At 39.0% G+C, this 25,880-nt stretch overlaps 1 protein-coding gene across 5 annotated transcripts in view; it reads left to right on the top strand.

Moving 5' to 3' along the window:
* Positions 1-25,880, top strand: part of drp2 (dystrophin related protein 2) — a 179,278-nt gene that overhangs the window by 120,400 nt on the left and 32,998 nt on the right. For all 5 annotated transcript variants that reach the window (XM_086023899.1, XM_086023898.1, XM_086023897.1 and 2 more), the window contains 7 exons: positions 3,020-3,098; positions 9,240-9,300; positions 10,833-10,894; positions 12,227-12,301; positions 17,832-18,033; positions 21,747-21,832; positions 25,272-25,429. In XM_086023899.1, the coding sequence (XP_085880025.1) occupies positions 3,020-3,098; positions 9,240-9,300; positions 10,833-10,894; positions 12,227-12,301; positions 17,832-18,033; positions 21,747-21,832; positions 25,272-25,429 (723 nt within the window). The remainder of the gene's footprint in view (positions 1-3,019; positions 3,099-9,239; positions 9,301-10,832; positions 10,895-12,226; positions 12,302-17,831; positions 18,034-21,746; positions 21,833-25,271; positions 25,430-25,880) is intronic.

Below are 25,880 nucleotides of genomic sequence, written 5' to 3'. Positions count from 1 at the left end.
GTACAAATTATTGCTTGGTTCCCAATGTTGGCTAGTATCTTCTCACATCAGAATTGCCACAAGCACTAGACGCTTTCATGCAGTAGTTGTCAAACTGGAGACTCAAGATTGGGAGTCCACAAAATTTAAAAAGTTCATACCTACCTGTGGGCATATACTAACAGAAGATAAAAAGAATACTTAAAAAAAAGTTAACCTAGACATAAGGTGTTTGAGAACCACTTCGTTAATATTTAGTCAAAGCTTTTGCAGGCCCATGGAAGTTAAGAAGTAGACCCCTTACAAGATTTTCACTCACGGGGTCCTACAGTTAATAAAGACAAACAGTCTTTATTATTTTGCCATATACAGTACATTAAATATTGTGTCTGACAAGGTTCTAACAAAGTTAGAATTATCTCTCGATTCTGCCTTTCCCTAGAAATCAATTCTCCCATTTCATCTGTGCACTTGTTGCCTCTATCTTACTTGTTTCATTTCATTTCTTTGCCTCCAAGGCGTTGAAATGGTTCCGAGTGAATCAGTTGGCCGACACAACAACACACAACAGATTAAACCAGAAGGCTTGTTTTGTAATCCAGTCAAGCAAGTAAAGTTGGCTGCTTCAACAGTAGCCTTTGTCCTCCGCCTTGAACTTATTGGATTGCTGGCAGCAACGCAAGGTCGCAGCGCCATTCTTCTCAAGCTTTTCTCTCCAAATCGCGTTTGAATTGCATGCACACACACACACACACACACCATTTCTGTGCTTCTCATATTTGATGCATTCACCAACCACTTAATTGGCTATACTTGCGCTACTTTATTTTGCTAATGACAGGGGGGGGAAATTAGAAACAGCTGTCACTTTTTTTTTCCAGTGCAGTACAACAACGCAACTATAATAATGAACATATTTTGCCATCAATACCTCTTTTGATGACAAAATGTTTGTGATACTGTTCTTGCATTATTGACTCATTTGGAAAATTTGGTCAAATGCAGAGAACTTATGTATTTTTTTATTTTATTTTTTTCACACTTAACTGTTCATCTTCTCTTCACGTTCCGGGTCAATTTGTATTGTTTTTTCCCCCAAGAAATCTCAAGTATTTCCCCCAGAAAGACATGGAAATATAATTAATCCACTGCAAACTGCTGCCATCATAACATTTGTATAAACTGCACATTCTTAAATCTTAATATCTGTCAAAATAAAACATTTTTGGAATTATTGTCAACTTGTACTGAGCAGCCAGGACAGAGTGCATTTCCCTTTCTTGTATCATAATACGTTTTCTGTTTCCTGTTTCCATGGTGATGAAAACGTAATCCTTACGATAGTCGCTGAGCTTAAGTGTCATAAAATTTGCAGAAGTCTCATGCGACATTGGTCCAGTGTCTGGATTTTTGTGTAGTGTGGCATAAATTTCCATCCATCCATCCATTTTCTATACCGCTTTTCCTCATTAGGGTTGGTGACATGCTGGACTGCTGACTTTTCCAAAATCGAAACTCAGAACTGAGAACTCGTCACTAACCCACCGTACTGCCAGCATATCTTTCCATAATTCCAAATTGTGATTTAGGATGTAATGTATCTTTTAGGGCAGTGGTTCTCAACGTTTTTACACCAAGTTCTACCATCATGGCCAACATTACAATCCAGTAGTGTTATAGGCCTTAGTTTTCATTAAAAAAGAAGGCAGAGGTTTTCCTTAAAAGTAATTTAATTATAATTTAAATATTAATTTATTCATAGTAAGTCAGTGTAACATTTTGAGTATGAATACTGCTTTAAATACAAAAAGGTACAAATTAAAAAATGAATTTAAATACTGATTCAATGAAAATGTATTGCACATAAAATTTAAAAGTTTTCATGTATAAATGTTTGAAAAGCAGTCCAAAAAGGTGAAATGCAAATGTAATGTACATAAAGGTTAAACACAACTGAACTATATTGAACAGATGAACTGTACTGGATTTTTTTAAAGGTTCGAGCTACTGTAACATTAAGCACACAGTTTAAACGGTTAACTCAGTGATTTGTTTTATCACGTAACACTCTTTCTGATAAACTCTTTATTTTGACACTCTCTGCCAAGACTATTTTCATCTTCATTAAAACCGCCAGCGCCAAATCCCACCCAACTTTCTGCACCGTGTTGATTTTGGCCGCTGCGCTCTCAGCGAGAATGGATGTCCAAATTTGATTTGCTAATATTTGTCGATCCAGGCTAATGTAGGCATTTGTCTTCTTTATGGCGGCTCAAATTGCCAGAGCGCAGCAGATCACATTTGGCTCGGCAGCAATTAGTTACGTCACAGCCCGGATCATAGCAGTTCATTTTCAAGGACATGCATGCGCCCTGAGAAATAACTTTAAAAGTATGTGAGTCATTCCCTTTGCTTTTACATTTCAAGGCCCCATGCTGTTTTTTTCCTTATGGGAGTCTCCTGAGCAGATCACTGGGATTGGATTTACCTCCCGATGTTTGCGGATGTGTTTCAACACCTTGCTGACAGCAGGGTAATTTATGTGCCTTATCCAATATATTTCATCTAAACAAGGATAGGACACACTAACTCCCATGTCAGGGGAAAAATTGCTACTACAAGGGTGATTGCAAACTTAATAGTGTCATCCCTCCACGGTTTTGTCGTCATGGTTATTCATGCAACACGTGCGAGCGGTGATACCCTTCATCCACCCCACTTTCCGTTTCATCCCCTTACCCTCTTTCGCACGTTGCCAGCCGGAGCTCCCGGGAAATCGCTGATCTCTTTCCGCCGCGATTTATAATTCTGTGATCTGCGTCGCACTTTCTTACCTGATGCTCTTCAAAGGCTCTCCAAAGTCCTTCAGGAGGGGAAAACGTTTGTGAAAGACATCATTTATATTCCAAGCCTTGCTATTAGCGGAGAAGCAGGTGTTCGGCATGTATGCGCTGCCATTGTGGGGATTCGTAACGGGAGAGTGACACGCGGCATTATTGCCTTTGATTTAACATGGTGCGTTGTTTGTGTGTCTTCTCAGGGTTCCATTGAGGAGAGACTAAAGCAACTCCAGGACGCACATCGAGACTTCGGCCCTGGATCGCAGCACTTCCTTTCAAGTAAGAGACCTATAGAACTTTTCGCCATGATGTCACACGTAACCCAATGGCAAAAACTCAGAGGCCCAGAATCGTAAACAAGCTCTTCTATGTCAAGTCAAGGTCAATTAATTATTTAATGAGATGAGGCGCCACAAGTAGTCAGCCGTCTTTGGCAAACTGCATCTTCCTCAGGACCTGGCCCGGTCGGTCGGCGCAGAATTCCTACAGCACCAGCCTCCAATTATCACCACCTCGCTCGCTCTCCGAGCAGGAGAGGAGGGAGTGAGAGAGGAGAAGCAGCAGTAAAACAGGCCTAAATGCTTGAGTATGAAAATAAATTTTAAATAAACATTTCTACTGAGGTAGCCAGTTTAATTTCTCCAGGTAGGACATTCCAGAGTACTTGAGCCCAAGCAGAGAATGCTTTAGAACCCCTGGACTTCTTTTTAGCTCTCGGTCACCCAAAGACTTGTGTGTCATGTCATTTGACCAAGGCAAAGCAATTCAGAAAACAGGAAATGACTTGAATGATGATTTTAGCCGTCTTTTCTGCTGCCTGTAGTTTGAATGTGTGACGCGTTGAAGACGGAACACTGGCCCTAATTGAAATTTCAACAGGTAAATAGATTCAAAAGTAGACTTAAAAATTCAGACGTACTGTAGTTTACATGAACACTGAGGGACTAATTAATTGACCTTTCTCTTTCTCCGACTAAACACCTTAAACATACCTATGAGAAAATGTCTTGATCCAGTACATTGTAATTATGCAAGCTCAATTACATAATTAACGCTGTGCCCGAGTAGTGTTACAAAACTAGTTTTCATTATACTGACGACTGAACTACAGGCTGTCCCAGAAGTCAATATACAGTACACTTCCTTTATTTCCTTTCCATTTCAGCAATCATTCTGACATTTGTGTGAGTCCATCAGCATTTGACTGCTTAGGCTTTGCAGTTGTTGTAAACATCACATAATTCCCTTGCCTGTGGCTCGCCAATTGACATTGGCGCAGCTTTGCAAAATAGCCGCCTGGCAAGAAGTTTTTCTGTCCCAGACAGCAATTCAGTGCTATTGTGAGAAGCTTAGTGTCCATCACACTGCTCCAAAGCATAGTACAGGGTGACCCAAGATGATTGCCACATGTATAAGTGCCTGACATTTCTACAGCTAATAATGGAATGTCTTTATTTTCTACACAAATTAAATTTGATTTGATAACAATTCAGTCCTGTATATTTGTGCTCTTTTATCCATGTATTCTTGAGTTTATCGCCTTCCCAAAATCTGTTTCAAATGTTGAAAGTGATTGCGCATATTCAAATGACTTGGTTTGAAAATAGGTCAAAACGTCCTTTGCTCAGTTGTCCAAGGCATTTTCAAAACAGAATCTGTTCTTGACAAACCACGCAATGGACGGCCTACTAACTACAACCACTGACGAAGACACTTTAACTCCTCGAACAGGCATTCGCGCAGTCGGGGAAAATCTATCAGGAGGGCAGCACTGGAACTCAGCATCAACAAAAGGTCAATTTGGTGTTTCTTCGGAAAGTGATCGAGCTTTACCTGTATTGACTTCAGCTTTTTGAGCATTGAAACCGTCCGCTAGAAGCCTTTGAATAACCTGTGGCACTCCCTGAAGCATCCGCTGAATCGAGCTTTTGTTGATGCTGAGTTCCACTGTCACACCACTCCAAATTGATGTGGTACAATTTACACTATTCATGCAAAGTTTCTCAAAACACGAACCATGCAGTTCCTCCTATCACCATCATTGATGGCGACACTTACAGTTCCTCCTTAAAGCGGAAGTCAATCCAAACATATTTATTTTAAGAATATGTTCTATGCAGGCCTACTAGTTGAAACACAGTATTCCGATTAACCCATTAAGGACTAAAGCTCCTGTCTCAACAGCTCCCCAAAACCTAAGGTCGGCTTTGGAATTACCCTTGAAAACCTGAAGTTTTCCCAGAAATTCAACACTTACAAAATGATTAATATCCCAGCCCCTGTAGCAGACAGAAACATAATTCCAAAAGAATTAAAGAGCTTAGACATGTGGCTTTCACACAGGCAGAATTTAATATTATTACAGACGGAAAATTGGATTTAAAAAAAAGACAGTGACGTATCTACCTTTAAAGGTAGAAAGACGCAACAGCGCTCTAGTGGTAGAAACGCGGTTATACGCTCCCGTCTGTAATGGGTTAATATTGTGTTTGTGGAATATGGGTTAAGCAACAAAATCCACCCGTTTTTAGTCATCTCTGGGGGCGGCCATTTTGTCACATCTGTTGACTGAAAATGACATCACACGTGAGCCGTGATTGGTCACCTCACCTGTTTTCTGAAGCTGAGCTATGATTGGTCATTATCTGAGCCCTGAGCATCTGTGATATCATTTTCAGTTGACAAAAGTGACTAAATGTCCGCCCCCAGATATGTCTAAAAACGGGTGGATTTTGCTGCTTAACTGATATTTCATATGAATCATATTGCCTTGTTTCAACTAGTAGGCCTGCATAGAACATATTCTTGAAAAAAATATGTTTGGGTTGACTTCCCCTTAAGCAGGCATATGTGCAAACTCACGGGAAGTCTCTCATGAGGGCTGCACTGGAAGTCAACATCAACAGAATTTTAATTCAGCGGATACTTTGGAGAGTGATCCAGCTTTACCCGCTTCAGCTTTTATATAGTCCACTATATAAAAATCCCTCTATTGTGATTAGAAAGTAGCGAATGACTGACTGATTCCATTCGTGCCTGACATTTTACAGGGGATGGTTGCTGTTTCAATTGAACAATCCTAAGTTTAGGAAACATCCTCAAATGCCCGTTTCCGTTTTGAATACTTTAGTTTGGCGTGACAAGGCTGAAATTGTCCCAGCTATCGTGTGTATTATGGTTGAAGCTGTAGCTCGGAAGCTTGCTCGATCTGTCTTCATGTGGCGAGAAGCCTCCCCGCCGGTGCTCATCACATAGCTCATTGCTCTCACTTGAGCGGAGCTGGGTGTTTTTTAAATTTTTTTATTCTGTCTCTTATTCGAGCCTCCGCTGTGCAGACGACACCGAGAGGCTGCAGAGAAGCCGAAAAATGTGATTCGCTTTGCCCAGTTTAGACTGAGATGACGCGTAATGGCGTGACTGAGCGGGAGTCTCCCGGCAGCCCGGTGCACTTTTTACTGCCGTCATGCTGGCTCACAGATGCCATCACTGCGGTGTAAATAGCGGTGATGCTCAGCTCGCCGCACCATGCCGAGATGTCTGCCTTTGTGGAGCGTTGTTATGATGCCAGTATGCCAGGAAAGATTTCAAATGGAAGGCTTAACTACTGTCTAAACCAGGGGTGAGCAAAGTTTCGTGCACAAGGGCCACAAAAAAACAGACAGAGGCCAAGTCATTTGTGGATGAGCTAAAAGTTAAGTTAAAATGTAAGATGTAAGAATGTAAGATATGGGAAGTGGTCTGATTAAATATGACCTCAGTTCAGTAATTATTGAAATTTATTTTTTTAAATCATTTTTATGATATTTACAGTAAATAAGTTAGCCAATTATTTAAGACAAAGGATTAAAAGATGAATAATTAAACAATTAAGGTTTAACAATTAAACTGTTAGGGGCGAAATGCATAGTAATTTATGCTTTTTTAAAAATGGTTTTATTTATAATAAATTGTGATTTATTAAAAACTCAACATCATAAATCATGTTAAACGTATATATAAAATAGTGTATTTTACCAGCATGTTTCTTATTTACATTAAATCAAGTAGCCAGTTATTTAATGAAATAAAGAACTAAAAGACAAATAAAAATGAATTCATAAATTCAAATTAACCACTTTTTAGCAAAAGTGTCTGCTTAATAATTCATGCTTATTTTTTATAATTTTCTAAATAATTTTGGTCTAAATTATAAATGATTTATATGACTTTTTATGTAATAAAAATAAACCCATTTAAATGTTACATGTTTATTTAATCATTCCTAACAAATAAATTAAGCAATTAGTCAGTGGGCTAAATTAATGGATTTAATATATATTTTAATTAACCAATTTTGTATGAAAAGAGATTTTTTTGTACTGATGGCAACAGACTTCTATAAAAACAGCTTCATTAATGCAGCAATAACTGTAATTCGTGACTATTGTTATTGTAAATGCTCATTGGGTCAGTCTGGTCAAAACAGTTGCTTCGAGCTGGATCATCTACATGCGGGCTGAGCAATACACATTAGAATAACTCAAGTTGCATTTTAAAATGATGAGAAACAATTGATTTCTATTTACAGCACTGAACTGGATTTTCATGCTTTTTGTTACCACCGTAGGCTCCTTTAAAACGGATGCACATTCTTGGCTCATTGCCCTTTCTTCTCGCCTTTGCTCTGTTTTAAAGTGTGGAGAGATACGCATGCACACACACACGCACACACACAGCTGAGGTCTTCAACAGTTTGTCTTCTGTTTGGCTGCCAAGGTGAACTCGAGCGTGACGTTCACGGCTGTGACTGAGACGGGGCACAAAGCTGACATGAAATATTCTTCCTCATTTTAATGCTTGGATTCAAATACAATAATTTCACTCCTTGCACATTTTCTCACCATACTGGAAGTTCGTGGATATGTACAACTCCTTTTTGATACAGTATGCGTTGTGCTGTGGGATATTGCCCAGACTTCACTTAATCTGTCCAAAAATTAGAATTTATTTACGATGAATAATGTATCTTTGTTCATTAATCTATGCAATTGAGGTATAGTGGCAGCTAGAACTATTAAATGTGGTTACACTAGATGGCAGAAGGTACATAATTAGGCCACCTGTTTCCATTCACACAACAAAATTGATCGCATGGATCATTTTTCCACAATGTTAATTCAGTTGCTAACACACACATCACTTGTCAGACTAGGCCATGCCTGCCTTTTAAAGCCACACACATTCAAAGTCACAGATACTACAATATAGATTGTGATGGTGGTGAACCCAAGAGGACAAAAATAATACTTGCATCTCACATGCACATTTTGTATTTGTATCGTTGTTTCATAATGCAACATCAGTTTTTATGCAAATTAATTGATGGGATAATCGTTATCTATCAAAACTCATCAGATAGCTGCAGTTTCAGTTGCTTTGGCCTGAACACAAAAACAATAGTTTTTCAATGAATAACGAAGACTATGATAAAAAAAAAAAAAAAAAAAGATAATTTGTGAATACCGAACAGCAAATATGCTGGGGTTCATTGTTTATAGTTATTCAAATTTGTGCCTTGGCTCAATAAAGGCCGGGAAAGGAAACACCTATGTATAATATAGCAAACACAAAAAGAAGCCTTCGATTTAGGGATGGGCGAGGACCAATAACAGGTATTGATGCTACCGTACTGGCCTTATTTTAAGGTATCATGTACTGCCGATAGCAGCCACTGGTACAAAAGGCAAAAAAAAAAATCCTTACTCCAGATCGAGTAAGTCCTCATTGGCAATGGTTGGCGCTATACGCGGCAGTTTGGCACAGCGGCGAATCATCATCTACATCAGAAAGAACGGTTCACATTTGTTTGTCATTCTGTTAAATTAAATTGTACATATCAAAAGTACTAGAGGTATTGGTACTCAGTATCGGTGAGTACCCAAAGAGTGAATACTTGTTCTGTTATCGGTCCGAATAAAAGTGCAAACAAACATCTCTACTTCATATCTACTCTGTAATTTTGTATATTCATTTATACACAAATGACTAGAAAAGTTCAGGATTGAACTTGTTTTTGATCATTCTCCTTTGATACACTTCATTTTTGTTGGAAGCAATAAGTCTGGTTTCAGTTTGCATTCACATAAAGGTCACAATAGCATTGCTGAAATAACAAATGGAGCTCCCAAGCCCACTGAGGTTCATTGCTCGGAATGCAATGCATGGTCACCCTTCTCACTCCTCTTCCTCCTATTTGGCCGTGCCAAACAAACACAGCTATCTTTTTGTCCTTTGTCTGGCCACGCCCGAGCCGCCCCGTTAATAAGGTCTGAATGGACAACACTGTCTGGGCACGATGTCACAGAGGCCATTGTGCGCTGTGGCTTTTCACGCATGGCGAGCTTATCCCGCTGTATATAATTCTCGTGTGTGTGTGTGCAGGTTCAGTGCAGATACCATGGGAGCGTGCCATCTCCCCGAACAAAGTGCCATATTACATCAAGTAAGTGCAACATCACGGTCACTCGGTACCATTTGTGTTTATTCCTGGCAATAGAGGCAGCCCAAAAAGGAGAAGGGAGGGCGTTTTTATTTTTTTCAACTTTAAGTCAAATCACTTTAAAGTCATGGATCGCTGTCAAGCCCACTGGTGTTCGATGCCATTTGTATTTGTTCTCCACTGGTCCACAGTGACCTCGTGGAGCAGTATGAACGTCTCAGTGGTAAATGTTATACAGCAACGGTTCTCAAACTGGCATCTGCCAAAATAATTTGCAAGAAATTGTTTCGTATTTTAAAAAGTGCATATGTAGCAATAAAACAGACATACGAAACCAATCATTCCTTCCAACCTTAACTTTGGAATTAGAAAAGCTGATGTGATTGTGACATCATCATATAAATCTGACATCACTATATCAACAAGCATTTTTTATCTCCTATTATAATACTCAAGTTAAATGTGTGACCACTGTGGGTTTTCATTAATGGAGGGGTACCAACAAATGTCCAAGCTTGTATATTTAATTGCCGTTAGGATTATGAGGGGAGCCTTTAAAAAAAAAAAAAAAATCTCCCTTTTACCCAAAAAGCTTGAAAACACCGGTTATTTAAAAAAAAAAATATATATATATATATATATATATATATATATATATATATATATATATACTAAATTATCAGTCCATATACTGTATCTATCAAACCAACAAACTTACTACAAATAAAATGAAATGGTATATAATAAAAAAGATCAAGAAATTGCAATGACTAAATATAAAATTGAATTGGCAGCATTGCAATACTGCATTGCTCTGATTTATTGTGAGGGACGTGTCTTATATTTTCCTCTCGTACATTTCTTACATCCGAGCATCATTTTTGCACTTGTAAAAACATTTTTTTTTTTCATCCTTGTTAAATTGTGCTATTGGTCTATCCGAACCGTAGTTTAAATTGCCAATAAAAATGAAGATCAATAAATGATTAGTGAGGAAAATTATTGTAATTAAAGTATTGTGGCAATGCAAGTCCCCTCTGCCTGCGCACTCAACTGTTCGTTATGTCGTCAATATGCGACCAACTTTCGAGTGCTGGTTCTTTTGTGTGTGTTTTGCATCCTCATTTGTGCTATTTGTTGTCCCAATGATGAATATTTATATGTATCATTTGCAACACAACCTTCGGGAGCTTTCTCTTTTTTTTTCTTAAGTTGACCTAGCGGCCCCAGTGCCTAGAACAAAAACTCTGTGAAGCTGTCTTCAGTTTTAATACCCTTCAAATGTGGAATAAATTGCCTGGAGAGAGCAACGACATAAGGCAGTGCCAACTACTCTTCAAATCCGAGCCTCCTTTAAAAAACAAAAAAACCAAAAAAACAACAAAAAAAAACCATTAACTTGTACCGGTATTTGCCCTGCTTTTGCTTTGCTTTTGTCACTTGTGTAGTTTTACTTTTTTTTAATGGGAAACACTTAGTCTTGCCTTTGCTATTTAAATGCTCTACATGAATGTTTGAAATGTGTTTTTTTGCAGCCATCAGGCGCAGACCACATGCTGGGACCACCCAAAGATGACAGAACTGTACCAAGCGCTTGGTGAGGCACATGCTGCACAATAAGTCATTTTTTCCTTCATTGGAAACTAAAAAGCGCCTACTTGATTCATCAAATAAGGCTGTTTTTCTTTCTTTCCGGTTATATTTCATACAGATTCTTACTGTATTATTTTTCAGCTTGGTGATTGCAAATTTTGACTTATGACCAGGAAGAAGAAGAATCTGCACGCTTGAATATTATTTGCCGCTGTATATATCATGACTAAATATTCATAATATTTATATTATTTCAGTTAGTTTTTACAAATCTGATTCATTGATTAATTAACAAAATAAAAAACAGGAGAAGTCGAATCCAATTCTATTTGGCTGACAGACCTTTTTGTCTTGGCCTTGGTTGTCCCACAGGGTTCAGTTTTGGGGCCTGTGCTGTTTTAATTGTATCTTCTGCCCTTGGGTTCCATCTTAAGAAAACATGGTATTTCCTTCACCTGTTATGTCCCACTGAGGAAAAAAAACACACTTTTTAATTGAGGCCGCTTTCGTCCTGCCTGAAGGACATCAAGGCCTGGACACTGGTCCCTCTCTCCGGAATGAACTCCCTATAAACGTCCGGCAAGCCCCCTCTCTGCCCTTCTTTCAAACTTGACAAAACACATTTACATTCTTTGGCATTTGACTCAGCACGAGACTCAGTATTGTGTGAGTGGTTTGTTTTGTTGACTGTTATTAATGTATTGTTTTAACTGTCTTTGTTGTTATATGACTAATTTTTGCTCCATGCACAGCACTTTGTATGCAGCGTGGTTGTTTTAAAGTGATCTATAAATAAAGTTGAGTTGAGTTGAATATTAAGGTGATCGTTAATTGCAGGCCTATACAGTACATTATCTTGGTTTTGAAGTTTTTATTGTGAATTTTACATGGCTGTTTTTTAGTATATTTTTAAATTAGATACTGTCTGATGTGTTCCTGCTATTTAGTTTTCTCTGTGTATAAGCTAGTGGTAAGGAGACACACGTTGAGTCACGCATCTCCACTGGGCCTCAGTGGCCCCGCCTTCACGTCACCTTGAGGCTTTTAGCTGTGAGGGTGCAAGCTGTCACACATCTCATTAAGGAGCCTTGTGTTGTGTGTTGTTTTTGTTTTTTTTTTAATAATAAAACCTCAGGGACCGCATCGCTGCAGCGCTGATTGCCTTTCGCTTAACCTTTAATTAACTGTAATTAAATGACGTCATGCGATGGTGATGTTAACTTAATTTGACAAAATTAAGAGAGGCACACGGAAAAGGGACGCGAAGCGCTAACAACTGGTGGCATCTTGCACGGATATGATAATAAGCATCATTTGTGTTTTGTCTCCCCTTCAGCGGATTTGAACAACATCAAGTTCTCGGCGTACAGAACGGCAATGAAGCTGCGGCGGGTTCAGAAGGCTCTCAGATGTAAGTTTCACTGCCACTATTTTACAACATTGATTGCTACAAGGCACATATTTTACATGAGGAAAATATCACGGAACAGAAATGTTGCAGAAAATATATACAGTGGTGCTTTGAGATACAACTTTAATGCTAACTCAAAACACTTGCATCTCAAATCGTCTTTCTTAAATGAAAAAAAAAAGTTTGCATTGTCTTTCTAATTAGAAAAATAGCACTCCGAATTATTTTAGGTTATAAAAAACATACAGCAATGATGTAATTAAACAGAATGCAAACAAATTAAACAACGTCCGTCACATTTTTTTGCTTCAGTAGACAATGTGCCACTCCTTCTGGTGTGTTTCTCTTGGACACCTGGGGGCAACAAAATACAGACACAAATTCACGTTGTGCATGGAGATGGCCTCAGCTCTTCAGCAAGCAGGAGTAATATTAGTCGTTCTTCTCAGAGGATAAAGCATATAGCGTGGTGAATTCACAGGTTAATTGGACCTTCTGTTTGTAATTCATTGTTGTCAGCTAACTCAGTAAAACTCGGGGTCAGGGGTCTTCTAAAACAGACCAGAGTCCAGTGGAGCAGATCCTATCAATCTTACTATAACCCAATTTGCAGACTTACTAACTGTGTTATCTGGTATAAAAAGGAGGAAAATAGTTTACAATTATGTCCAAGTATGGAGGGTATCGTTTTAAGAAAAAGAAAAAAACATGAACACAAACAACTGTATTCAGTAGTCAAATTATTAAATAACATAAACAACATTCACATGAAACTTAAAATTGGAGTAGTTAGCATACTACCTGTTTAGTTGAACACACTAGCACTGAACTGAACTTAAGAATGAGACATGGAGATCTTAAATGATTACTTTAATACCAATTGTGGTTTGGAATGGCTGGGTTAAGTGATATATTGTTATCCTGTAGCATTGCTAATCCACTATGACAAGCTCTTCTATACAACGCGATATACTGCATAACCATTGGCTCTACGGGTTTGTCATTCGGAATCATTGCTCCACTTTGTTTCTTGGAGAGTTGGCACTCTAACATGTCTTAGCTCCGTGCATTAAAAGTCGAGTGGCATTGAATTCACGCCTAACATTCACCAGTTCCTTAGTACCAGGTAATTAGAGCCACTAATTGGTCTATTTGACTCTGAGAGAAGGTAATCAGTTTGTGCTGCGTGGTTAAGCCTTGAATATGTTCCGCTTCAGGGTCAAAGCCCTCGTTACGCGGCCAGAACATCTCTCACACCCAAGCCGTTTCTCAAGAGAAGTAATGCTTCTAAATGGAGGTGTTATCCGATAGGAGATAGCATCGGCGCTTCTGGGGATGATGCATTAAAAATACAGCGGCGTCATTACTTTTTGCAGCGGCCAGACATATTAATCACACTCATTCTTTGTGTAGCAAAGTTACATTATAATGTTTCTTGCTGTCTGTATGCGTGATTAAAGCATACTGAAGCTAATGGGCTACGAGAAATATGGCCCAATCTTGTACCCAGTTGTAAATTGCATACCTTCGATATTAAAAAAAACAAAAAAACAAACTATTGCACACAATTGTGCTCTGAAAATGTGAGTTTGAAAATACATTGTACCGGCCACATACGAATCATATCATGTTGCCAACTACAACCACAATAACGACAGTATTATTTTTTTTATTTATTATTGGAAACACAAGGAGATGTTGATCATGTTAATGAATACTCACAATAGTTAGGCCACACTATCTTTACAAATCTCTGCTAGGGTTCATATTTTCCAAATTCTCACTTCTACAACATTCCTAGAAAATCACAATGTCCCATCACTGGTAAGCTTCTTCCAAAACAGCGCCATGGACTTCTCATGTGGTCCAGTTGGTGACCTCCGCGCTAATCTAACTTAGCACCGAACTTAGCATAGTCTGCTAACTTAGCACATAACACACCGGTAGAAAACAACTATCCTTGGTAATAGGTGAGATACTACTAGCGCCGTACTGAAATAACTGTCACCCTCAATATCATAAGTTACCTCTCTGCAGCCGCTCCCTCTCTTTCACACTCGCTCTATCATGCCGTCATTTAAAAACGGACATTGAGGGGGCTTGCCTAAAATTGAAAGGAAGTTCAATCCAGAGGGAAGGACCGGCAACAGAATAGGCTCGATCCCCTCTGAGGCTCCGCTTAGTCCTCGGCACCTCCAGCAGGTGTGTAGGGGTGGAGGAGCTCAGAGAGGTACGACGGGGCGAGGCCATTCTAAAATATCAATGTGCTTGCCAAAATGTTGTTTTCTGTTATTCAGGTGGAAACTTCTTGTTTGTTGAATATGTTGTGTTTTTCTTGCTTTCCGAAAACATTCAAAATTGACTTTGGCAATTATGCTATGAGGTTAACGTTAGTGTTGCCCTGTAATATTAAAATGCATGTGTAATTTAGCTGTCCTGTCTGACTGTACAGTGTTTGTTGGTGTGACCTCCCCCAAATGTTATTCAAAATAATTTTGCTGACCCCCAAAGTACAGCTTGCGTACCCCTAGGGGTCAGTAAGAAGTACCGGTCTAGATAATGTAGCGGCCAGCGAGTGCATTTCTTGAAGACGAATCCATCCATTATAAATGATATGCATTTCCTAGTTATGTGCTGTGAATCATTGGGATAGTAGAGATGGTAATACGATAATGGTCATTTAATGGCATCGTGATTTGTGACGTCCTCTTTTTCGCTCGATGGCTTGACCTCCATTAACCTTGAGCCTGCGTCGACTCCATACTACTCCAACTCTTCCCGCGTTCAGGCCTGGTTCTGCACGCAAACTCCACTAAAGTGTCTTTCAGTGACTCGTCCTCTTGTCCTCTCTTATCTCCGTACTCCTCTTTCAGTCTTTGACTCCATATCATTAGCGGATTTAATTGGGTGGCCGTCTGGATAACTGCAGTCAACCTCCTGCCACACGCTCGCTGAGTGGTGCTGCATAAAGAGCGCATCACGAACACGTTTTTTGGGTGATTGTGTCCTTATTTCCAACCTCGCTATCGATCGGGCCAATTATACTTTCCGTCCATGCGCACCCTTTTAGCTGCTCAATAGGGACGCGCCGTCAAATGAGTTTAGGAGTGGGAAGATCACATTTGTGTCACAGCTCTTGAAGCATCCACTTAAGTACGTAAAAAAAAGGCTGAATCAGCCGTGTTTTCATGTATTGAGGCTAAGTTGATGGAAGAGGGTTGGCAATTTGAATTGGACCTATAGCTGTATTCACTGAATAGGGGTGAAAAATACATGTTGACATTTCAGCGATGGCATTAGACAATAAGTTCTGTTCTCATGTTTGAACGGCAACAAACAGTGCTATTGGCGGTCAGACAGTAGATTAAGTTACTTATAAGTCACTTTATATTCGTTACTTGGCATGCAACTGTCTACTGCTATCGATATAGAGGCTACTGTATCTGATGAGTAGAAGATAAAGATTAGGGTGAGGCAACTCGCATTCGAACAAAGTATGTACAATACATGTACAGTATTGTGTGTCTCATAGTTTTAGTGTCTTTCATTTTTTCTTTCCTCCTTTCTTTCTTTCTTTCTTTCTTTCTTTCTTTCTTTCTTTCTTTCTTTCTTTCTTTCTTTCTTTCTTTCTTTCTTTCTTTCTTTCTTTCTTTCTTTCTTTCTATATTCAAGAATATGTTTCATGTGGGCCCACTAGTTGAAACTCAACATTATGATTCACATTGCGTTCGTGGAATATGAGTTAAGCGGCAAAATCCACCTGTTTTTAGTCATCTCAGGGGGGCGGCCATTTTGTCATTTCTGTCGACTGAAAATGACATCACAACTACTCAGGGCTCAGTTAATGACCAATCATGGCTTAGCTTCAGAAAACAGGTCAGCCGTGATTCGTCATCACCTGAGCCCTGAGTAGTTGTGATGTCATTTTCAGTCGACAGAAGTGACAAAATGGCCGCCCCCAGAGATGTCTAGAAACAAGTGAATTTACTATTATTCCACAAACGCGATATTTATCAGAATTCCTTGTTTCCACTAGTGGGCTTGCATAGAACGTATTCTTGAAAAAAATATGTTTGGCTTGACTTCGACTTTAATATTCTGTGGATGTTGAAAGATCCGTTCAAATGTTCTAAAACTGACCAAATAGGAGCCTCTGCTTTGAAAACAGCTGCGAGTGAATGAGTTAAAGAGGGTTCAGTGGTGGTTAGTCATCCTTCTATCATCTTTTAATGTACTCATTTTCCATTTTAACTGTTTAGTAACACAAGCATCTCATAAAGCATATTATTAGATACACATCGTGGACAGATCCAAGACAAAGGCTGTATCAAATAATCTGGTTTGTATAAAGAAACTACTGTGAAATGTAGTCAAGGCTTGGTTATGTTCTGGGGTTGCTTTGCACAGAGGGTCTTGAATCTCTGCAGGGTATAATGAAATCTCAAGACTATAAAGGGATTCTGGGGTGAAATGTGCGGCATCGTCCATGCATACCTTTGCTATGGCAACTCTCATGCAGTATTATTCTGATCAATACAACGCTGGCATTGAATAAAGGAGTTCAGAGACCTTCTCCCATCTCATTAAAAAGAATATTTTCAAGAATAGGAATGATTCATTCATTTTCTACATACAAATTTAAAGCAAATTTCTCTATAGTGAGCCCTTGAGAGAGATTCAAATATTTTGATGTAGTTTGATGTAGTTTTACCCCTTGCAAAAAGTTTAAACACCTTTAAATTTATTTTTAAAAATCCTCAGCATCTGTTCTCGCATTCTCAATGCAAGACTACTGTGTCATATTATTGAGGGGGAAAACTAAAGTCACCTTTCTCCAAATGAGAGGCAACTTCCTTCAAGATGAGTATTTGTCAATCACAGTTGAAGTGTCCTGTAAAACTGACACATATAAAACAAAAAGGAATTCAACATATTAAAACACCAAAATATTTCATCAAAGGAACGCTTAATGATAATTAACGACAACATAGACTGGCTAACAGAAATGAGCATAGATGTTGTGGTCAGTTTACCCCTTCAAGCAGCTGTTACTGTAACATGGAGCAGCAACACAAACAAAGTATACAAAATATAAAGTATAAAGTATATAAAATGTTTCTTTTGTCAAACTAAAGTTCTCTAGCTTAATGGTAACATATAATGTGAAACACTATATACTGGCTACTGGAAATTAGCATAGTTAATACGGTATATCTAAACCTTCAAACAACTGCAACTGTAAAATGCGCGAGGAGGAGTAACACATACAAACAGAACATACAACAAAATTCACTAGCTTGTATTCTCTCTATCGGTGAGAAATACTATTACTGCAGTTTAGTAGGGGACCTAGTCAGCCTTTTTTCTAGCTCTTAGTAATGCTGCAGCTCAGTGCTGCTCCGTCTTGTTGTGGCACAATGTGGTACTGCACTGAAAGCACGTAATTCTAAATTACCTGGGTACTGTAAAAAGAAAAAAAAAATGTAATGAATGTGGTCATCATGTGTCTCGTATGTGTTTGTGTCTATAGTAGATTTAGTGGCGCTGAGCAACCTCGCCGAGGTGTTTCGGGAGCAGGAGCTCCATCAAGCGGAGCACGTGATGGACGTGGTGGAGGTCATCCACGGCCTGACGGCGCTCTACGAGAAGCTGGAGGAAGAGAGGACCGTCCTGGTCAACATTCCGCTCTGCGTGGACATGTGTCTCAACTGGCTGCTCAATGTCTACGACAGGTGAGTTGGACTACAAAAAAAAAAAGTCTATAGACCTTGGCACTTGGCACTAAAAAACCTAAACACAAGGAAACTGCCCAAATTAAATAAATGCAATTAACTGATAGTATCATTATGTCCCGGGAAATACTAATAACAGATATTTAAGTCATAAAAATGAAAAAAAAACAAAATCTAATACGTATACTCCTCAAGTGTGTCTTTTAATGTGAATGGTTGCCTCCCAAGGGATTAACACAATACACAATATAAATTATGCCAGAGTCAAATCCAGCCTTTAATTGTGGTTGCGTTCACTTTGCGGCAAGTCACATTAATTACCCAGCATCAGTTGAGTCAATAAGATCCTCAGCACATAGTTATTAATTGAGCTTTAATGAGGCACGACCGCTAACACAATAATAAGTTGTGTGTCTTCGCCACAGTTACTCATCATCGCGCTGTCATTTGAGGCCAAATATGACAGCTTTTATGATAAAATGCATTCTAAAAAAACACCATTTGTTATCTGACACTACCATCCACAATTACGATAAAAAAAAGAATATCGTTGCTCCGGCATATTGACTGTCTCAGTGGCTTTGTGTACAGACGTCTTTAAAGACGACAACACAACCAAAGTTCCAATAGTGCACAGGATCAATCTTGCGTTCTGAGACAAATCCTCTTTCACGCCAACTTTCCACCTCACATTTTTGCTCCTTATTGTCTATTTCTTGCTGTCTCCAAAGAGTCAAGGAAAAAAAAAAGACATCTCGCAACAAAAACACGAGAGGAATCCCTTGAGTGTTGTAAATTCGGTGGGTTGCTCTTAAAAATTTGCTGCTAATGAGACAATAAGAGACTTCACCCGCTGCATAAATTGCAGTAATTGCTTTTGGGTTTCAAATAAATAACAGTAGTGGCCCTGAATATAGTGTGTATGCATGTGTGTATAATTTTGTTTTTCTTTTAAAATTCTGGATATACTGTATAATATGGAAGCCCATTCCCATCAGTAAAAAAAAAAAAAAACTATGGAAGAAGCCCATTCCCGCCAGTAAAAAAAACAAGATTTTTTTTAACTTGCAGAAGCCTTCTGCAGAAACAGCCTTCTACAATTCAATTTTTTTTTTTTTTTTTACTAGCGGGAATGGGCTTTCATAATATCAGGGGTTCTCAAACTAGAAGACTCTTAATCCTAGCGCCAATCAAACTTTACCATGTGTTCCCCTAAATACCATTAAGGAATTAAAAATGTGCCTTAACAAAACACTATAATGTTACAATAACGATCATAGAGAGTTTAGAGAAAAAACATTGTAATGTTATGAGAATAATGTCATATTTCTTCAAGATTTAGTTTTTTTCCAATTTGCAAAAATCATTATGTAGTGTTCATTTTAAAAGTGTATAACTTTAGTTATGGTAATATGTATCCTAGTAATATTTGGCTGGATAACGCTGTCCTAGCAACAGGAATGTTTTGGCCGGCTAACACTGTAGCAACAAATAAAAGGTAGTTTTCACACTTGGATGCCGGACCTGAGAGGCGAGCTAGCTTAGCGCTAGCTAGGATGAGGCTAGTACCAACATAGATGGATTTAAAATTGGACTAAAGAGAAAAAACATCCTTTGCTCCGCCGTTGGCCAGGGTACGTCGAGAGATCCTGGAGGATATTTGTTATCAGAACAACTTTTTTCTTGAAAATAGGCAAGCTTTTCATTCCTATGGCATTTACTGGTACACATGGTAGTTGTACAGTATGCTACCGTATGGTTGTATGTTTAACTGGCTTTAGGATTATAAAGGTGTCCTTAGAAAAATGTCTTGCCTGTATGGGATCCCTGGAGCCCAAAACATTTTAGAACCCCTAGTGTTGGATCTTGAACAAACTTCATGTGACCTAATAAATAATATGTTGCCTAATATGTCTGTGTGTCATGGGGTTAGTGTCCTGGTGCGCAGCAGCAGGGTTTAAAATGGAAGCGCCGTAAGACAAGAGTGTGTGTGAAAGGAGATGACAGCCAGTTGCCTCCTTATGTGTCTCTGGATCCACTCCAGCTTCCACTTTGAATACGTGCAAGCGCGTTTAATGCTTCTCTTTGACTTCTCATGTGACTTTAATCATCTAACTGAGGATTCACTTCCTCGTGAAAGGCGACCTCACTTTTTCTTTCCTGCCCGCGTGCATTTGAGGAACACGCAACTCGGCAAACTTGATTTAATTATGTTCTCCTTCCCACTGACGCAATGCCTGATATTCTCCATTGCTCGTTTCTAATGCTAATATGATAATCTTGCCGCTCCTTCAAATTGTTGCTCATTACGCTCGTGGAGTCCTCCCCCGGCTGAGCCTGCACGCGATCTGTGAAATATGAACAAAGGCACGCAGTGAAGATCAACGCGTCTGCCCTTTTCTACTATAACGTTCACCTTGCAAGCAGAATAAACACAATGGTTAACAGTTGTTTGCACACACTACAGTAGAGAGACAATGAAAACATCGTCACAAACACACTGAGAATAATATTGCAAGAACATTTCAACCTAAAACCAAGCAATTTACATGCATATTTTCATATACTTAAGTGAAAGTGGGTCATTCTCTGTTCGGCTTAACCATTCAGAAATTTGGTGCCCACTTCACCCCAAGCGACACAGCCGAAAACGACGATTGTGTCGTGCAGTGCGCGGCGAGGTTCTGACACTAGTTTTCATGAGTGGCTGACAGTTGACAACAAGTTTTGCTGCAATTTGAAATTTGAATGACCTGTGAACAGTGTTGCAGTGTCACAAATATAACAGCCTATCAAAAATTTGCTTTTAACTATATTTATAATTGCATATGTACCTGTGGCTATAAAGCAAAGGGTGGAGAGTCTCTGTTGCAGGGGCGCAGTAAGTCAGTAGGGCGATCGATCATTGTTAACCGGCTCTCAAAATCGCCACTCTATCCTTTATTGTTGCCTGTTTTCTGTCTTTGTGGCAACTCACTTCTTTGACAATCACACCATGTTTTTGTGGTTCAATAAAAACAATACAGTACAGTTATGCTTGGTCACAGTTTTTTGAGTAGATGTGCGGTGCTCGATTGCTTGGTTTTGCCAACTGCAATTTTTTTAACAATGGTCTTCTTCAGCGGAATTTGGCAGTGCCGCTTGGCATCGGGTGAACCTCAAATATTGCTTTCTTCAAAGAAAAGCACTTGTGTACTTATATAAAGTGGAGCCCTGCATTTTCTTGTTCACTGGTTTACTTTTTTTTTCCTAAACAGATGCCCAATGTAACTAGCATTCAATAGTTTGTCACTTAGAAATGTTATTTTTTAGAGAAAAGTATTTTTTTTTCCCCCATAAAATGAATCAAAAATATGCTCTATAGTCCTTTTCTTTCTAAAAGAGTGTCTTTTGTAAGTGACCCTCAAACTTTTGGAAGGTATTATACATAGCCACAGTTTGCATGCATGCATGCGTCTCGACTTGTGCCATCATGTTATCTCCGCGTGAGGCACAAACCCAAGAACAATTCCTCAAGTCCCTGCAGTGTTTCGAGAGTGTGGATGTGTCCGTAATACAATTTCACACCATTGCAGTGACCTGTGCTGTCCTGCCCTTCCCCACGTAATTCATCCTCACTTTTGCTCCTCTCACTTGGCAAAGCACAGAGGCATCACTAATGCCTGTCTACGCATTGTTCATTGTTCTAAAGCACTATTCTTCATCCCACTTAGCGCCCGCAACGGCAAGATGCGCGTGCTGAGCTTCAAGATGGGACTGGTGAGCTTGTGCAACGCCGACGTCCAGGAGAAATACAAATGTGAGTGAGTAATGCAACCAGCCACTGAACGCGGCCATTACATACAGATGCACAAAAGCTCTAATGGAGGAACCGTCTCCGCTGACATTAATGGTGAATGCTGATTCTTCCACGCCGAGGCCCTTAAAAGGATTGCTCGCCACCAGAGTCCATTCACGCACACCCTCCATGCCGCTAACTTGGCATTTTTCCTCCGAGCCGTTCTCCTCTTTTCCATTGTAATCCAAACAAAGTTTGACATACACTGTCAATGTTTCTTCAAACTTTGCTGGTTACTGAACCATGCGCAAAGTAAAAGAAATGTCAATCGATGGTGTTCAAACGCCGATAAAGAAATGGAAAATCGGTCATTCTTCGGGTAGAAGAATATTATTAGCCTAAAACTGGGGTGTCAAACTCATTTTTGTCGCGGGCCGCATCGTAGTTCTGATTTCACTCGGAGGGCCGGTACGACTGTTAACCCGTGTGAATGTATGATCGCCTTATACACAACTAATTGATGGATCACTAGTTGGAAATCTGAAGCCACTAAATAGTTTGTTCTCATATTTTTCAATGTATTTTAAAGGAATGATTGGTAAAAAAAAATGCTTGAAATATCAAATATGTTGTGTTAACAGTGAAGACAATTCAAAAAATAAAAAATAAAAAATGTCCAGTCAACACATGATTTGTCTTCGCGGGCCACATAAAATGATGTCGCGAGCCGGATCTGGCCCCTGGGCCTTTAGTTTGACACCTGTGACCTAAAGTAACATCGAAAATTACACAAGAAACTTCAGCTAAAATACAGACTTCGCGGCAAATAGGTTTTCTTTGAAGTATGGTACACATCTTACAAATTCTGCCAGAGAACAGGAATGTAATCTCTACTGAGGTTGTAAAAAAAATAGCAAGCCAAAGTAAGAAGAAGGTGTCTGTGTTCAAAAAATGAATAATCATGCAAAGTACAGATTCATGAAAAATCTAAGTATTTGTACTTCGTTACTTCCCACCACCATTTAAAAAGGGAAGCGCATTTTTGGAGTCTCACAGCTGGACTATGGAGCAGCTGGCCACTAGCAGTTGATTCAAGACCCAAGACGACAACGACGACGGAGAGAAACATTTCCAAAGATTACTCACAGTCGGAGCACCATCTGTGTGGACTGAGGAACAGAACTTCTCCTCAGTTAAAACGTCCCCGAGGTCAGGCGGCCATGAGGCGTCCTGAACAGTTGGCTGTCGCGCTCGCCGGGCTCCAGATGTCGCTCTTAAGAAAAAATATTTACACGTAGATGATAAACGTTTGCCTCGGACTGCCATAAACACAGATGCTGCCTTTTAATCCCCTCATAACTCTGTCCCTGTTATTGCACTACTGTTGTTTAATTAGCGTGTTGACAGCCAAGTCCACTCTCACTCATGCAAACACACACAATGCATACTTAGTGAAAACACTGAATCCAATCAGTTAGAGCAACGGATCCCGAATGTAATACACCACCTCAAAAATAATTGACAATCCAAGTGCCATCATCATGACCAACATTAAAATATTGTAACATAGTATGCCCAAGTCCTCATCAAGGCAGAGGAAGAGGTATTAATTATAGTACAGTTATTTTTTAAACCCCCCCCCAAATTTTTCCCGCCAGTATTTTTGAGGGATGGGCAACTGGCGAGCACACTGTGAGTGGCCCTTTGATTAATTAAAAATAAATAAATAATAATAATAGTGTGTGGGTGAGAGGAGGTGTTGGTGGTTATTTTTTATTTTTTTACAAACCCAAGAAATTCTTCCAAAAAATGCTGATAAGTATTCAATACATGTCCTTCAAAAAATCTGCGAATATGTGAATTTGCAGGTGCCAAACTGCGAACACGAATGTGCATCGGCTGCAGTTTTAAGTTATAATATCACCGTTTACCACTAGACTGCAGACATTGCTTAGGTTGCGCTTTCACCAGGTTTTATACTGTCCTATACTACAACATGAGGCGGATTGTGGAATACATATATATATATATATATATATATATGGATATATATATATATATATATATATATATATATATATATATATATATATATATATATATATATATATATATATATATATGGATATATATATATGGATATATATATATATGGATATGCAGGACAAACATAGAAGCTCAATCATATTACAATTTTGAGGGAGTTGATTTTTGGTGAAAAAATGCACAGAATGAGTTCTTGCACTTAATGTTGGTTTTGCTGATCAGCAGTTTTGTGCCTCCCTTGAATGATGATGTTTATGCAGAACCACCCTTTGCATTGCAAAAAAAAAAAATCGCAGTATTTCGTTATTTTGTTGTTTTCCTGGTTAAGGGTAGTGGCTCTTTTATACATACATTGAGCAATGTATTAGGAAAAATGAAATATATTAAGAGCGCACCTTTTTTCACATATGCATATATTTTGTCCATATCTAAAATAACTTCCCTGGTTTAATGTAATTGAAATGAACCATTTAAAGTCCAACTTTTGGCTCCATCGGTTGTATGTGTTCAGAATGTGAACAAGAGAAAAAAAAATGCACACATACTAGTTACTACTTGTACTATTAATTTACTCGAACACACTGGAAAATATTAGCATACTTTAATTTATGTGCATGCGGTATGAGCAACTCAATTATATAATAACTATATGATAAATAATGAGCAAATGATTAAGAGTACCTCATAGTACAACCCAGCATTACAATTTACAACCTCCAGAAGGACAAGTCAGCACCTTTCTCAAACAGCTGTACGAAACTTTGATACATTATAATTTTAGTAGAAGCAGCATTTATTTCAGGGCAGTGGTTAAATAAGTGTATACTGGCATAAAACATGTCGGCATACCCATACTGTCTCAAACATCTTAAAATGCTTGCTCATATTTATGTATAAGGGTGTGTTCAACATAGAAGTCGTAAAGCCTGCTGTAGGAAGAACGCCAAGGTTGGGTTTATAATGCTGGTATCAGCATTTTTCCAGCAACTTTTTAGGATTGCGTAAAAAAATGTAATGAATTCTGTGAAAGTCCTGTGCAACAAACATCAGCCTAACTGTAACAGCTTTGAAACGTTGGCTTTTTGTGGCAGATAAAGTTTTTATTTCTTGGCAAAATATTACGTTTTCTGTGCAATATATCCACCTCAGTCGTGAGAAAACATTGGAGCGTGAATCTTCTTAGTCAGAGTGAGTAAAATTCTCAATGAAACTCTGACAATATTCTACTCACACTTTTTTCTACATTCATTTTTTTTTAATGAGTATTTTTTATTCTAGGCATTTGAATTTTTAAATGTGGTAAGTCACGGGGTTTCTCTGAATTTTGGGGTCCTGGGGAAACATTTTTCCAATGACCCCCTCATAATCCTTACGCCAATTAAACATCATTTTCATCTTCTTCGTATGATGGCAGATTTATTCCGTCAAGTGTCCGGCAACGGAGGTTTGACGGACCAGCGTCACCTCAGCCTGCTGCTCCACGAGGCCATCCAAATCCCCCGCCAGCTAGGCGAAGTGGCCGCTTTCGGGGGCAGCAATGTGGAGCCCAGCGTCCGCAGCTGCTTCCGCATGGTGAGACCAGAGGGAAGCTGATCACAGAGAGTCACATCTTGTATGATGAACGCATAAAAAGGCCCTTTATCTCATTTTTAGAAAAGCAATCAATATCAATGAAGAAACAAGTCAGTTGATTCCTTTGTTTTCATACAGGAGAGAAGAAGACCTTTTATGTTTCCTTCTCATGGAGTGGAGGCTCACAAGCATTCAGACACAACACATCAATTTTGCATGAGATTGCTATTAATGCACACACTACTTGTGTGACGCATTAGGCGCATGCAGAATATACATTAGCTCCTGATACAATGAAGCGACATCATGTTGAACACGGTGTCTTTTTATGTGTTGAACTTCAGTCTGCCGCAGATTGCATGAACTTTACCTTGCGACATTCCGACAGGGATGGCGCATAATTTTGCAGTGTTAAGTGGCCAACTAGAGGATTGGTGAATTTTAACAACCT

The sequence above is a fragment of the Filicampus tigris genome, chromosome 2 (genome assembly GCF_054856515.1).
Source record: "Filicampus tigris isolate MCC_2025a chromosome 2, RoL_Ftig_1.0, whole genome shotgun sequence".
NCBI classification, from domain to species: domain Eukaryota; kingdom Metazoa; phylum Chordata; class Actinopteri; order Syngnathiformes; family Syngnathidae; genus Filicampus; species Filicampus tigris.
This window is presented reverse-complemented; position numbering and strand designations above follow the sequence as displayed.